This window comes from Cydia splendana, chromosome 7 (assembly GCF_910591565.1).
Source record: "Cydia splendana chromosome 7, ilCydSple1.2, whole genome shotgun sequence".
Taxonomy (NCBI): Eukaryota; Metazoa; Arthropoda; class Insecta; order Lepidoptera; family Tortricidae; genus Cydia; species Cydia splendana.
This window is the reverse complement of record NC_085966.1, coordinates 21,530,083-21,546,825: the sequence shown is the minus strand read 5'-3', so window position 1 is coordinate 21,546,825 and position 16,743 is coordinate 21,530,083. Positions and strand designations below refer to the sequence as shown.

The 16,743-nt window shown below is 36.6% G+C and overlaps 1 protein-coding gene across 1 annotated transcript in view; it reads left to right on the top strand.

The window, feature by feature from the left end:
* LOC134792360 (muscarinic acetylcholine receptor gar-2) overlaps window positions 1–15,098 on the top strand; it is a 28,321-nt gene extending 13,223 nt beyond the window's left edge. Inside the window, exons 2-6 of the mRNA XM_063763638.1 lie at window positions 5,986–6,065; window positions 8,742–8,881; window positions 10,073–10,208; window positions 11,660–11,843; window positions 12,446–15,098. Coding sequence (XP_063619708.1) covers window positions 8,805–8,881; window positions 10,073–10,208; window positions 11,660–11,843; window positions 12,446–14,538 — 2,490 coding nt within the window. The 5' untranslated portion in view covers window positions 5,986–6,065; window positions 8,742–8,804 and the 3' untranslated portion in view covers window positions 14,539–15,098. The remainder of the gene's footprint in view (window positions 1–5,985; window positions 6,066–8,741; window positions 8,882–10,072; window positions 10,209–11,659; window positions 11,844–12,445) is intronic.
* The last annotated feature ends 1,645 nt before the right edge of the window (window positions 15,099–16,743 follow it).

The window sequence follows — 16,743 nt, the reverse complement described above, 5'->3', positions numbered from 1 at the left end:
AGATAATTATGGAATATCTAATTTAGCTAAATTTTTCACTTTTATACGTTTTTAAACATGATAATTTGTATGATTATGGTTAGCCATAGTTAGTTAGTCACTCCGAGTTGATGTAACTGTGCCGAAATAGTTATATAGAACTCACAAAATAAATTACTACTAATATTAATTATTACAAGAGTATGTTCCCACTGATAATTATTTGTCTTTACCAAATTGTAAAACATAAGTTTTAAAATATAGGTATTTCACAACATTATTGACCGAAGCGAAGCGAAGGTCTACGTTTTGACTCGGGCATTTTGCTTTCGTATGTCCGGATGTTCTCCTCTACAGGTCGCAATTCTTAACCGATTCTCGTGAAATTTTGTGACCGAATTTTATGACTAAATAAAAAATTTTTGTCAATCCGGTTTTTGGAAATTTTTAAAAATGGCGGAGTTGTGATACCTTGCGCCTAAACAAATAGTCGTATCCATATCATAAGACTTTTTTCTTTTTGAAACATGTTTACAGAGTTAATAGCAAAAAATGCAGAAAAAAATTATCGCTGGTTTAGGCGGTATTTCGATATTTAATTTTAACTAATTTTAATTTGAGAAGGAGTAGCTAAATTTCGTCAACCCATCTAAGAACTATTTGGCTCAGTTTGTAAACGTTCGCTTTTTCTGTTTGCACAGAGGGTCTGGGTTCGATCCCCAGTAATTGTATGCTGGGATATTATAACTTTTTGTATTTTTTTACACATAAATTTCGTATTGTTTTTCTTTAATTTACTATACACCGTGTTTTTATTGAATTCCGTTAACTTCGGGGTATAGTTAAGTACGTTTATAAGAACTAAATGGCATAGTTAATTTTCAAAAAAAAAAAATTTTTTTTGTTTTCTTTTTTGTTTTTTTTTTTTTTGTTTAAAAAGTAATTAAACGTAGCATATAGCGTTGTTGTAACACGGGCATTACATTTAACTCAACCAAACAATTGAAATCTGTGACATATCAATGTCATTTCGTACATCAATCGACCGAGATTGTACTTAAGTTTAGTAGCAAATGTATGAACTCATTCTAAACACTAATCAATATGTAAGCCGGCCCTAAGGCAAGTGTACACGCTTGTAGAGGCCTTATAGTAAAAAAATAAATTATGGATTATCTCCGAAATGGACTTAATTAGAACATCGGTGTCTTTGAGAAAGTTACTTGATTTAAGCTCAGGAATGCACCCTTGAAATTAACGGAAATCAAAAAAAACACGGTGTATTTAAAGCTCTTAGCACCATGTTATTTCAAGCTCTGCTCGCGAGGTCTACAGCTCACAGAGCCACTAGTCCTACTCCTTTATGGCATTTAAATGGTCAGCTTAATTTTAAAACATAAAGCCGAAAAGTAACCAGAAAGCAATCCTCCCGCAGCGCTCATTTTCTAAAAATGGCGCCAAATGAGAATTAAATTTTCTTCGTTCCTCCTTAATCATTGTCTGGCCATTAGCACAAGTCATTTATATAATTGAGAAGAATTACTTTTTCAAGAGACTCTAGACATTTGTGCAGTTTTTATTTCTTGTTACATTTAGGTGAGTATTTTAAATATTATTCAGGGTGGGCGCGAATAACTCTCTTGGCGGTTTCTGTGGATTTGAATAGGACTAATAGGAATCCATTCGTCATAAATTAAATAACATTAGGAATCTCACTAAACTCTAAAATGTGTATTAACAGGATTCTACTTAATCAAATTTATTTATTTAAACTTTATTGCTCAATTGAACAAAAAAACTTAAGACAACGAGACTTAACGCCTTAGTATTTCACAAACATGTGAATAATTTGATTAATTAATGCGATAAGATCACTTTGTCTGATCACTGAGACAATTGAAGCCTTAATAGTATCGAATACATACACAATTAAGATCTTGATTGGGATGCAGCATGGCTGCCATTCAATTTGATTGCTAATTATCAGACAGTTGATGCTCAAATGAATTCTGAGAATTTCAATGTAGGTGTTAATCAAGTGCTGGTAGCCTGGTGGTAAGAGCGTGCGACTTTCAATCCGGAGGTCGTGAACCCGCGACCCCGGCTCGTACCAATGAGTTTTTCGGAACTTATGTACGAAATATCATTTGATATTTACCAGTCACTTTTCGGTGAAGGAAAACATCGTGAGTAAACCGGACTAATCCCAATAAGGCCTAGTTTACCCTCTGGGTTGGAAAGTCAAATGGCAGTCGCTGTCGTAAAAACTAGTGCATACGCCTATTCTTGGGATTAGTTGCCAAGCGGACCCCAGGCTCCCATGAGCCGTGGCAAAATGCCGAGACAACGCGAGGAAGAAGAAGATATAAATAATCTGCCTAGATCAACAACCAATGATAATAGTTACCAACCTAACCTCGTACAGTCAGCACCAAAGTGGCCAAATATATCAGCACACATAAATAAATAAACATGAATAGTACGCAATTTTAGTTTGGTATACGAAATCTTAATTCTACAATTACAGTCGACGAGTGTGAAAATGGATTTTTAGAATAGAACCCTTTTTGCAAAAGAACGCTAAAAAATGTAATAAATTCAATATTTCCCGCTATCTCTGCAGCCAAATCGCTGAATACCATTTTAGAAATTTAATAATGAATTATGAAATGGTAATAAATTACCCATTTCTCGAAATAATATAATCTTTTTGTGTCTTTGTCGCGGGACTTATTTGAATGAATATTAAATTAATAAGGTTTCCTGTGAATTTTTTACAAATTTATGATTTTTTTATATTTGTTTAGGTCGTTGATGATGTCACAAACTCAACTTTTAGGATTTATCATTTTATCACTGACTTTATTAAATGAGTTAATTACTACTACAGAATATTATAGTACTTATAGGTACATACCTATAGTGACTATATGGTGAGAAGCGCTGGTGGCCTAGCGGTAAGAGCGTGCGACTTTCAATCCGGAGGTCGCGGGTTCAAACCCCGGCTCGTATCAATGAGTTTTTCGGAACTTATGTACGAAATATCATTTGATATTTGCCAGTCGCTTTTCGGTGAAGGAAAACATCGTGAGGAAACCGGACTAATTCCCAATAAGGCCTAGTTTAAATCCCTCTGGGTTGGAAGGTCAGATGGCAGTCGCTTTCGTAAAAACTAGTGCCTACGTCAAATCATGGGATTAGTTGTCAAGCGGACCCCAGGCTCCCATGAGCCGTGGCAAAATGCCGGGATAACGCGAGGAAGAAGAAGACCTATAGTGACTATATTAAATATAGTTATTACGGACAAGAAAATTATGATCACCAACCTATTTAACTGTTATACATTCTTACTATTAAATGGCTGCATACCTACAGAATATTACAGCTTTCCTAGACTCATAAAGTGTCTGTTAAAAGATTGTATGTACGAGCTCCGATGCATATGTTTTCGTCTAGTCAGACCAATTTTGGAGGTTCTCGCGTTTGTACAAATATAATGTTTTAGTTTAAAAATCACTACCTAACATTTAATTCTTATACTACTGTTGTTTAATTTTATTATGTTAATATTCTACAATAACTAAATCCAAATATAAGAAATACCGTTTTGCACTGAAAGAAAAATATAAAGATTTTTTATTTTTTATTTGACGGGTAGGAATATAACAGATGTGAAAAGGGCTATTACTAGGGAAAGCAACACGACTCTGCCAATGTACTGACAATTTTGTTTCGAGCCCATGCATGCAGCAGTGCTGTAGGAGAGGACAATATGTTTTTGAAAAGTACATTTTCTCAGCAATAAAAGTCTCATGGAATTTATTATACGATCAAAATAAACTAGATTAAACATTACTATTATGGTTCCCAATACTGGGTCATTTATGTTCATGTGTAAAATTTATTAGAATAAACGAAATTGTTGTGTGGAAGTAGACGAACTAATTTACATCGAAGCTCGTGTATTAACAGTAACAGAATCATCGCTGTTTAATCCTAATTATGAAATGAGCAGGATCATAAAAGTTGCACTGCAGGCCTACTACCGCGAAAATCGAAATTCGAATTGCGGGCATTTTTTTCTCTTTTACCCCAATTAAGACGTAATTAGAGTGACAGAGAAGAAGCCCGCAATTTACGAACTTCGGTGGTCTCAGTATGCCCCCAGTTCTTATAGCCTCGTCATAGTTTATCCCGTATACTTAAACTTCAAGCTAAACAGCGATATCGACTAACCGTCGTCGTGTCCAAGTAAAATAAACTTCGGTAAAGTTCGGTAGCTTCGGTAAGTTCGGTAGCTTCGGTAAGTTCGGTAGCTTCGGTAAGTTCGGTAAACTCCTACGAGTCAAATCTAACTTTATAACTGAAATACAATCTAGATGAATTCATAGGCCGATGTTAGCTTAGCGATCATCTAGTTGTTTAATCGAGAAAGTTTTGCGTGTTTTTGATTTAGAACGCATACACGGGTGATCACTCAAAATTCAGGGTGAGATATAACTAAAAATAAATATGTGATTCAAGGATTTTATTGATAAATACAAAGAAAGAAATAAACAAACATAATAAAACATAAAAATCTATAGATAAAAAATTTGGCCCAGATCGCCGACAACGGACAAGGTATCCAGAATAAAGTACAAAGACTTGTTGGCGCGCCTAACAGAGGCTTCTGGTGACCAGAGGGCTGGCCACTATTTCGCCCAGCGTATTAGTATCGCCATACACTGTGATTCAATATACACCGTGTTTTTTTTTATTTCCGTTAATTTCAAGGGTGCATTCCTGAGCTTAAATCAAGTAACTTTCTCAAAGACACCGATGTTCTAATTAAGTCCATTTCGGAGATAATCCATAATTTATTTTTTTACTATAAGGCCTCTACAAGCGTGTACACTTGCCTTAGGGCCGGCTTACATATTGATTAGTGTTTAGAATGAGTTCATACATTTGCTACTAAACTTAAGTACAATCTCGGTCGATTGATGTACGAAATGACATTGATATGTCACAGATTTCAATTGTTTGGTTGAGTTAAATGTAATGCCCGTGTTACAACAACGCTATATGCTACATTTAATTACTTTTTAAACAAAAAAAAAACAAAAAAGAAAACAAAAAATATTTTTTTTTTGAAAATTAACTATGCCATTTAGTTCTTATAAACGTACTTAACTATACCCCGAAGTTAACGGAATTCAATAAAAACACGGTGTATATCAGAATAAATATCAGAGTACGTGGCGGGTTTTGGAGATGAATGACATCTTTTTGCAGTTTTACTTAATAAGCACTGGCATAAACGGCCATTTACCTTTCTTCTTCAGAAGAAGATAATTTCATAAAGTCGAAAAAATACCCGTCTGTGTTGACGCATATTAAGCTCAAATCTCTTCGCAATAGTCATACTACTTTAACTCTCTTTATATATGTATTTTTTTTCCTTGTTTCAGTTTAATAGTTATTTGTTTTACAAGGAGGCAAAGTTGTTGTTTAACCGCTCGTGCTAATATTGATACCCAAGCAAGCGAAAGATCCCAAAGTTGAACCACGAGCGTAGCGAGTGGTTCGAAAATGGAATCTTGAGCGTTGCGAGGGTTTCAAAGCACGAGGGTTAAACAAAATTTGCCTCCGAGTGAAACACAACATTTTTCACCACACCAACCCGAAGCAAATATTTAATGTAAAATATCAAACAAAATCAAATCCAAATGAATGTTTTTAAATATTTATCATCCAAAATCATCATTTAAAAGTCAATTCTACCAGCAAACATAAGAAAACAACTCAAAATTTGCATTTGATTACTTTGCCTCACATGTGAATAAAATGCAACTTTGCTATCAGTTTTTGAAGTGCAAAAGTAAGCCTTTCCGAGCTGGTGTGGTGAAAATAAACTTGTTGTTGCTTTAAAAAACAGCTGTAATCTGAAAGTCGAACGACATGAAACCTGCACACCAAAAACACAAATTTCAACCACACGTTATCGCCCTATTTCCTCCACAGACGTGAGCCGCGATCACACGATGCTTCCGGACGAGAGCCGGACGGCGGGCATCCGTCAGGCCGGGGCCTTATCTCGCAAGGTGAGTAACACCCACGCAAATGGCTGCTCATAGCCTAATGATGTTTCATGGGGCAGTTTGCGGGAAAATTAGAGACTTTAACCTTTTCGCCGCCACGTCAGTGAAGTAATAAAGTGTCATCAACGCCATGTCTAGAATTGCACGTAAACAAAGCTGACCAAAACCACGACTTGATATGAAGTCGAGGGGTGTGGGGCACGAAATGTACTGACTTTATATCAAGTCAATGGCGGCAAAAAAGTTAAAATATAGATACATTTATTACGAACGTCTACCCGCCGAATTAAGAACTGAAATATCTGACGAAGCATTTGAACGTCAACTGAGGAACTTTTTATTGAATAACCCATTATATTCAGTGGACGAATACATGGAATTAAAATTGAAATAACTATTTGATATTATACTTAGCTTATGTAAAATTGTTTTTATTTGACCTTCGTTCTGAACTTATTACCTATGATTACCACTCTTAGTTTTAGTATGACGATCATTATGAGATATTAGACATGTATTCTGTTATATATTGAGTTTTTTTTCAATTTGACGATAGTTCTCAAATTTCTTTTTAAATTATAAATTTGTAATTTGATTATCATTGCTGACATTGTATAATTACGTTTGCATGCTAAATTATATTGACGATCATAATGTAAATTCATATAGATTAGCGTAAGAATAATTTATACTGTAATTTATCATTATGAAATAAATAAACTAAACTAAACTAATTTGTTTTTAGGAATCAAGAACTGTAAAATTGCCAACTTTAGTTTAAAATTTCTCAACTATTTATGGTCCAAAACAAGCTCGCCTTAACGAAGATAATAATCTTCGTTAACGCGTTAGTTGAAAGACGCAGTTTTAAGATAAAATATGCTCATAAATTGAAGAATATCTCAGACGAACTCGAAAATAGCATTGATTTTTATTATTGAACAATAGTTGAGTGGTTTTACGGAGTCGGGATGCATGTGTCCATAAACTACAGTTACCGCAAAAAATTAAATACATCGTGAATCTTAGAAATACTTTTTTTATGTTCAGACTACGTTGTATTGGGTGTGGCTATTTTATTAATCTTATAACTCTTCCAAAATTCCCTAATTGTTTAATCCCCCAAAGAGCTGCGCAGTTATGTTTTTTTAAGCGCTGGTCCTGATTACACAACCCACAATAAAGAAAGGAAATCTCAAACAACAGGCTAATGTTTTATCAAAATTCGATTAAACTTCGTCTACATTAATGAGGTTAATATCAGATTACTGAACTTCGTTAATGGAGTCTGGAGACAATGATCTTATGCTAAAGATGAAGTCGGGATTCAATGGATGAAAATAAGATATTGATTTGTGAGTTCGAAGAACGAGTCTATTTTGGATTGGATTTGAAATAATCCTAACATCTAGTTAAATCTTCGGGATTGGTACCAAACTTAAACTTATTAGTAACTTGTGAAAGGTTGTGCTTATAAGATATTTTTTCTACCTTAATAAAGTGTTTATATTATTAAGGCTGAAAAAAATCTTATACATCAGTAAGCTCAATAACGCTTCAAAATGAACTGTTGAGCTATTAATATTTATTTGTTTTACAAGGGGCAAAGTTGTAATATTGATACCCAAGCAAGCCAAAGAATCCAAAATTGAACGACACAGCGAGTGTTCGAAAAGTGGAATCTTGAGCGTTGCCAAGGTTACAAGGCACGAGGGTTAAACAAATTTTGCCACCAAGTGAAACGCAAAATTTTTCACCACACCTCCTCCTCGCGTCGGTTTCCTCAATGCTGAGGGTCGTGACCATCTCGTCGAAATAGTTTTGTGTGGACCACTCGGCGCCACACACTTCTATCTGCTGCCTCGTGAAGAGCGTCGTGTACGGTGGTGTCGAGGGTGGTGCGAACCTGGTCAGTCTAACGTATCGGGCTTCTGCCCCTAGGTCTGTTTCCTTCCACTTTGCCAGTGACCACTAATTTTTCGAGATTATCGCTGCTTTTCCTGGCTATGTGTCCGAAGTACTCCAGCATCCTTCGTAGGCAGGTGGTAGAAATCCTCGTCTGGATCTTGAGCTCCTGAAGAATCGATACGTTGGTGCGATGTGCTGTCCAGGGAATCCCCAGCATCCTGCGCCAGCACCACATCTCAAAAGCATCAATGCGGTCACGGTCGGCTTTCTTTAAGGTCCACGTCTCTGCGCCATATATTTCACCACACCAACGCGAGGAAAATACTAACTGTAAAATATCAAACAAAAACAAATCCAAATGAACGTTATTATTATTTAATATTTATCATTCAAAATCATTATTTAAAAGTCAATTCAACCGGACAACATTAAGGAAACAACTCAAAAGTTGCATCAGATAACTTTGCCACACATGTGGATAAAATGCAACTTTCTCACCAGTTTGTGAACATTCAAGAAAGCCTTTACCAGCTAGTGTGGTGAAAAAAAATTACGTCATTCAGTCATATTATAGCGCTATAACGAAATGGCCTTGACAGGACATCCAACTTTAATAGAAGGTCCTCAGGGATCTACTCTCACCTCCAAGTTTTAACATTTGACATTCTACATCTACACAAATCTTTCAACCTTTTCTATTTGTCTGCTTTTCCCTACAGACGTGTTGACGCACAGAGATAACAAATTTTCAACAACACCCATTTGTTTCAGACTCCAGGCGTTTGAGGCGTCCGGCAGATAACCGTAGACAATAATAGAGCCTTCGATACCATAATGAACTCGACGGAAAGCCTCGACGTCAATAGATCTACACCGATATACACCATCGGCACGACTTTTATTACACAGTGGTGAGTGTTTACTCGTATGCTTTTACGTAGTTATCGTTAATAGCTTTTTCACATCACCTATTTGGAAAAGAGCTTTTTCTTCCTTGCTAGGAAGGATCAAAGTGACACTTTTCCTGCCCTGCTGGGAGGGATGATCAAAAGGTCACTTTTCTGTTCTAGGACACCATTATTTAATTTTTTTTTTTACATTTTTGCACAGGTACTCTGTTTTAGCTTAAATAATATTTTGAACGTTTTTGATTAGTCTCTATTATATTTTTTTTTACTTTCCTCGTATTCAAAATGAAAAGTAGAGTGTTTAACGCGGGTGAAATGAGTACCTTTCATCCCTTGGTTAACAATCTACTATTGAGGCCACGCACATAACAGTGTTTAGCTTAAATAAATATCATTTCATTTATTTTATTCTTAAACAATACAATCATGCATTATGTAGTGTAATCATACGCCTCAACTCTCCTGTAATCAATAGTTACTAAATTAAAAACATCTCTTCTCATTTAGACGCCCAAATTGCGCCAAAAGCATAAGTTGTCGATTATACTTACTCTATTCCCATTGCAAAATAGTCCCAAAATATGCTTTTCACTATGACCCTGCAGTTTGAAACTACTTCTGTCACATTCGATCGTTAAAGTAAATACTTGTATACAAATATTTTATGAAATAAATATGCATGCCTAACATACAGGAATTGAAACCAAAACCAATACGAAGAGCTTTAAACTTTTACAAATGCAGTCGAATAGAATTAAACTGTGCATCAAATGCAATTCTCCAGGCTATTTTAGAACTATGTCGGATAGAAACTAAATACGAGAGTTGTTGTCAGGATACTGTTGAAACTGAAGGAACATACGTGCTTTCCAACAATCAGTCCAATCAATGAATACAATTATTTGTTTCCTTTAAAGAACTTCCAGCTATCGTTTGAGTAGAACATGGTCTGGAATTAAAGTAGATTGTTAACCAAGGGAGGCCAGGCACTCAAGTCAAGGTAGTTTGGTGCTCAAACGTAGTGGGTAGACTTTCATTGGAGTCAGACACTATACTTTTCTTTTCGAATACGAGGAAAGTAAAATACATGTGTTTAAAAAAAACGTGATGTATCCCACCCACCCCACTTTCAGAGCATGAGAAATGAAAAATCTGTTGCTGGTGAAATAAACTAAATAAGTATCTTATTTGCAGGAAACTGTTAAAACTGAAACAACGCACGTGCCTCCCGACCGACAGTCCCAGCGAGTGCCAGAATATCTACCTCCTCAACGGGTCTAACTACTCTGACGTATACTACTATAACAACTCCTTGGACAACAACGGGCTGGTAAGAAATAAGCACAGACCTACAATGACCCTTACCCTTAACCTTGACACCAAAATGAGACTTCCGACACAAGCCAACATTATAATTTTTTGATCCTGCGCTACTTCTTGCCAATTGTTGAGTCGCGATACCTCGCTTAAAGATAAATTTGTTCAAAACAGAAGCCATCTGGTTTGTTAACATATGAGTGCGAATGAGAACTAGAAGAGCGATAATTTTGCTCGACTTAGCGGAGGCATTGATCAGCAGCTGTACCCCAGATATAAGCATATAGTTTCCTACGTTGTTTACGCCAAAATATTGCAAAACAAAACAATTTTGTTGATGTTGACAAAAATACCTAAACAGCTTTTTATTTGAACTTCAAAAGAATCTGCAGAACACAAATAACATCTACCGATTTCGATCACCTTGTATTGTATTCGTAAACAATATTAAATGTAAGTGTAAATATCTCAGAAACCGATTCCGTAAGCAGTAAATAGAATACTTAATAGAGCAAATTAGCCTAGTTTCAAGCATTTTAGCCTTGTAATAGAAAACTCAGAAGATAGGTTTGCCGATCCGAATCGCTGTGGCATTTTATCGATTGTGAAAGGCGTATGAAGTCATTTGTTTGCTTTTTTCTTATAAAGCGGCGGTTGTGAGTCAAAATGGATATAAAAGAAGCCTATTTTGTAGCAAAGAAAAAATAAACGGTATTTCAAAGTCAATGCAACCTTGACGATAGGGCAGGTTCGCTAGGTACCTTCCATTTTCTTTGTGTTAGTTTAGCTATTATATGTACAAACTTTAGTGACTATTTACGTTCAGTTTTACTTTGGCTAATCTATTTTCTTTTAATATTTAGCTAGTCAACAAAATAAAACAGTGATTGCAGTTAAGTAGGTATGCTGTAAAAAATCATCTTTTAAAGTTTTTGACTGACAAAATTGGGCACAAACATCTCCTTAATGATGGTCCTTAATGTCAGCGGTTTGGTCTATAATCCCCACGCTGGCCCAATTCGGGTTGGGGACTTCAAAGTGTATACCAGTGGTGGGCAAAGTACGGCCCGCGGGTCAGCTCCGGCCCGCGAATGGATTTTATCCGGCCCGCCGCCGGTCCTATGAAATAATTAGTATATGGGCTATATGGCATTGGCCCACGATTATCATAAATCAATATAAATTTAGGCTACAATTCTGGCCCTCCACTTAAATTTCCTAAACTTTCTGGCCCCCTATGAAGAAAGTTTGCCCACCACTGGTGTATACCTTCAAATTTCATCACGGTTGTATGCAGGTTTCCTCACGATATTTCCTTCATCGAAAATCTAGTGGTAAATAACAAATGCTATACCTACCATAGGTTTTGAACCCGCGACTTCCGGATTGAAAGTCGGGCGTCAGATTTACTCGGCCATCACCGCTTCATTTGAAATACAATTAACATTACTATTTCCCCCTCAGGAACCAATACTCCCACCATTCCCGCTGTGGCTGGCCGCGATATTCGCCACATGCCTTCTGCTGGTCATCCTGCTGACTGTCAGCGGCAATGTCCTGGTGCTCATGGCCTTCCTTGTTGACCGGACTATTCGGCAGCCCAGCAACTACTTCATCGCCTCGCTTGCTGCTACAGATCTGCTCATAGGTGAGATATTACCAATATAAATATTCATGCTGTCTGCTCTTGAGTATTTTGCTGAAAGTCAGCGGCAGTGTTCTGGTGCTTATTGGGATCCTTGTGGACCAGACTATCAGCCAGCCCAGCAACTACTTCATCGCCTCGCACGCTACAGATCTGCTCATAGGGAAGGACAAACACTCGGGTTCTCGGATTCTTGCTATAGTAAAATTCAACTGAATATCTATTGTAAATAATTTCAAAATCATCTTTCGACACTCGCTTCTTTAATATGCCGTTTTAATGAAGAAAAATGTACAATCAATTTTTCCTCCCAACGCGTTTATTTATTATTATTTTATTGTAGTTTAGACCTCTTTTGCGACGATGACCAAATAAAAAAAAATGATTTGCGAATTCTCTGAATAATTGAAGCTGTCACATTATTATTCTCCAATAGCCTCAGGTTTATCTTCTTTAAATAAGTACCTGAAATGTGTTTCCACAAACGTTATTTAAAAAGAAAATAACCCCTACAAATTGCATGCAACGGTTAGCAATTCAATTCCACTAAAGCTCGAGAAATTCAGCTGTTGCCTCTATTAAAGTAAGATTGTCCTTGTCCGCAGGTACAATATCCATGCCATTTTACACAGATTACGTTTTGAAAGGCTACTGGCATCTCGGCCCTCTATTGTGCGATCTCTGGCTATCCGTCGACTACACCGTTTGTCTAGTATCACAATACACTGTGCTCCTTATTACTGTAGACAGATTCTGCAGCGTTAAAATAGCAGCTCGATACAGGGCCTGGAGAACTAAGAACCGAGTTATTTGGATGGTGACAGTCACCTGGATTATACCAGCCTTACTGTTCTTTACAACTATATTTGGATGGGAACACTTCATCGGCTACAGGGATTTGCAAGAAGGAGAATGCGCTGTACAGTTCCTAAAGGATCCCATTTTTAACACAGCTTTAATTATCGGATATTACTGGACTACATTGATTGTCCTAATCGTGCTATACGCGGGAATATTTAAGACTGCTTATGATATGCAAAAGAAAAGTGAGGCGAAACAAAGAAAGATGCAATCCATGGTGGCTTTGAGTGCAGGTGTCATGTCAGGAATGGCTGGACGCGCTGCAGGCATGGCGGCACTTTCCAAAGCCACAATTTCTAGTGAAGACCAAATGAAGGTATCCGAATCTATAAGAAAAGATTCAACTTCTAAAGGATCTTTAGCAGCACCTTTACTTACACTTGGAGGATCAACTGATTCTAATTCTAGCCAAAAATCATCAGCTCACAAAAGTAGCGCTACTGTTACGGCCACATCAACAACTGCTGAATCGGACGGAGATAAGAAAGAAGATCAAGTAGAAGCGGAAAGGTCTAGCAGTCCCGCTTTCGACTCCGATGATGAAAGCACAACTCAAACCAACGTCAAAAAGCGACCGTCTGTAGCCAACCTCGTGATGCAAACCGGAGCGCTTCAACTGCTCAACAACATGCGAATGAACGGCGGAATGTTAATCAAAACAGATTCAAAACAAACCTCTGTAACGAAACAAGAACTTGATAAACCTAAATCTTCTCTGTCGCAGATATCCGAAAAAAGTTTACTTGACACTGACAACCCTGATACGTCTCAGACTGGACCAGCCGTGCAAGCGCCGACAGTGCCTCCGTCAAACACTAGTGTCACCACACCGACGTCTTCAGGTATCGCTACGCCGTCTGAACAACGAGAAGTATCGACAACTATTGCTCAAAGAATTATACCTCCACCTTCTGAGTTCAGATGTAGCCCTTCTGTCTCCGAAAGCCCTCCGTCTTATTCCGAATCCTCTCGAACAAGAACTGTTAGAGTAGTAAGAGATGGCAATACTTATGACGTACTGGTTGGAATGGATGGCGCTGATTTGAGATATATGGACGAGAGCTCCATCGTGATTCCTACACCAACTAACGAAAGTCCGCCCTCTTCTGTGACGTTTCCAACTGCAACTGAACCGTCATCTCCACCAACTTTGAATAGTGCAACCAATGTAACTAATACTTCCCTTTTGCAAGCAGCTCTTATTAGAGCTACAGCGGAGGCCAAAGCGCCGGCTCCTAAAACAAGCTTTTCACCGCCACCGCCTATAAAAGTTAACACAGAAGTTAGTTTGACGACGGGAGAGAGACCCAAGCCAGTGATCACTTTAGTGTCAACGTCTTCCAATAATAACGAGCAGCAGTCACCGAAGCGGCCTGAAATGATCTCACCATTGAAACTAAACGCTTGCATAACGCCGGCCGTGGAAAACAGCGAAGCGTCTAGCCCCGCCGTTACTGGGTCAGGCCGTGGCGACTCGAAGAAAGAGTTTGTTAAAAACATTGGAAAGAAATTAAAAGTTAAACGTTCGAAGCGCGACGGCCTATTCCCGAGCATCGGGCGGCAGAAGTCGAAATCGGAAAACAGGGCAAGGAAGGCGTTTAGGACCATTTCGTTTATTCTCGGCGCGTTCGTAGTATGTTGGACGCCTTATCACATTTTAGCTCTAGTGGAAGGTTTCTGCACAGATCCGCCCTGTACGAACAAACATTTATACATGTTCACGTACTTTTTGTGCTATGCTAATAGTCCTATTAACCCTTTCTGCTACGCTCTTGCTAACCAGCAATTCAAAAAGACCTTCACGAGACTCCTCCGGGGTGATTTCCACATCACCTAGTCCATGTATGTGGGGCATAAGGCGTGAATTTACCAACCCCCGGGCTACACGCGCACAATTTTGAATGACTATTCAAATGTTGTTTATGATAAGACAATACTGTATTTTAAATTCAGTAAGAATGCTTTCAGTGTATAGAATGAGATGTGTAGAAAGTGTTTTAAGATGTATAAGGCTTTTTAAAAGCCAAACAACTGATATTAACTGTAAATAGTCTATTCGTTGGTAAGTTAATTTCAGTCATAAAGTTCAGAACTGACAATAAATTGTTAGAATGTGTGTATATAATAGTTGTAGTGATGTATGTAAACTTCAAGTCTCTTTATAATTCTAGCTAAGAACATAACAATAATCACTTTAAGTGTTGCTTTAGAGAAAGCCGTTGTAAAAACATAATAAGTATTTATATCAAAAGAGATGTATGATCGACCGTTTTAAATTCAAAGTCTGTATTGTTATGTGGCTATAAATTCTGAATGTTTTTTTTTCTATTAACATAAAAAAACTTAAGATTTTTTTTTGAACAACAAACTACATTATTATGAATCGACATTTTCAGATATTATAATAATTATATTTAAATAATAATATTATTGTATTAGAAGGTCGGGTAAGACTAACATAGTTTATTTTGCTCGGGGCAAGACAAACAGTATGAGGATTCCATAAAAGTGATAGTCTTACCCCGGTGATAGTCTTGCCCCACCTTACCTTATAATGCTTATAATATAATTATATAATTTATTTAAACTATTTTTATAGCCACATTACAAACGACGGAACGCTTAAAAGCTTTAAGCACGAGCCCAGCTAAAGTTTTTCAGCGTCATAAAATAAAATAGTCAATTATCTGTTAGTCTAAGCATTGTTTAGTACTAAGGGCCTAAACCGTTTCTATAAAGTGTAGACTCGATATTATTAGATTTTAGGTTTTACGTGATCAGAAATAAAAAAAAAGAGTTGATCAAAAGGCAGCAAGCAAGTGATAATATTATATTTGGAAAATCAAATAAAATATCAAATCTACGCTTTCTCGGTAATATGTGGCGTTCCATCAGAGAAGAGTCCTTATGTTTCATATTATGCAATACGGACGTTTTTATCAGAATTTCATATGGAAACGTCCTTTTTGAACTTCAAGCATAAGGACCCTTCTGTGTTGGAAAGCAACATAATAAACTCTACTGTGCAAAACACATTTTAACAGACTTTGAGAAATGAGATTGTTCTACGAAAATAAAACCGTAGTTGGATAAGTTATAAAAAAATAGCTTGTTATAAACAAATAAATCATCATTTTGTTTCGATAAACTATTAATTACGAGTACATGGACAATATGAATATGGAGAAAAGTAAAAAAAAAACAAACACATCAGAAGTTAAAAATTTTAATGTTAATACGGGTAAGTGTCTCTAGGATTAAGTGTGGCTGACTTTTATATTGGGGCCTGTTTACACATTTATTAGTGTTTATTGCGAGTTCATACACTTGCCAAAAACGCAAGTAGCACGGCTAGCCGTACTTACCCGTATTGAGTTTATTTGTATAGCATTTAACCAAATACTTTAACAAATGCAAAAACTTTTTATTGTGACCATGTTTTACACATTTTGAGTTCAGAGAATCTCAATGTTTTAATTGAGATTGTGTTAATTATTAATTTACTTAGAATACTTGCATGTCTTAGATTTGTATATTTAGCCTTGCCTTTTGTAGTACAATATTAATTCAGTGTCAAAATATGTATGATCCTAAACAGTATTTTTATAATAGTGCCCTGTAGCCACAATACCTATAGGTCGTATATAAATTGTCACATCAATATGAAAGACAAGAGTGAAATGACATTAGTTAGTGTTATCGGAAAATTACAGAAAAAAAAGATACCTAGATTAATAAAATATGATTTTAATGAAAAGAGGAATAGTTTAATTGTACCTATGTAATTAAAATCAAGTAAGGTGTATTCGGGTATTACCGAATGTCGGATAATTCCGAAATTTAGATGAAAATCACCCTTAATTCCTTCATAATAAAAGTCTCTTTTCGGAATTATCCGACAGTTTTCGACATTCGGAATTACCCGAGTAAACCTTACACATTTTTCAAGCTTTTGTATTCAGCTGTATTATGTAAATGTTAATCTTTCATACAAACATTTTTTTTTTGTAATTGTATTAAGTACAACTTTTTGCCCACTTTT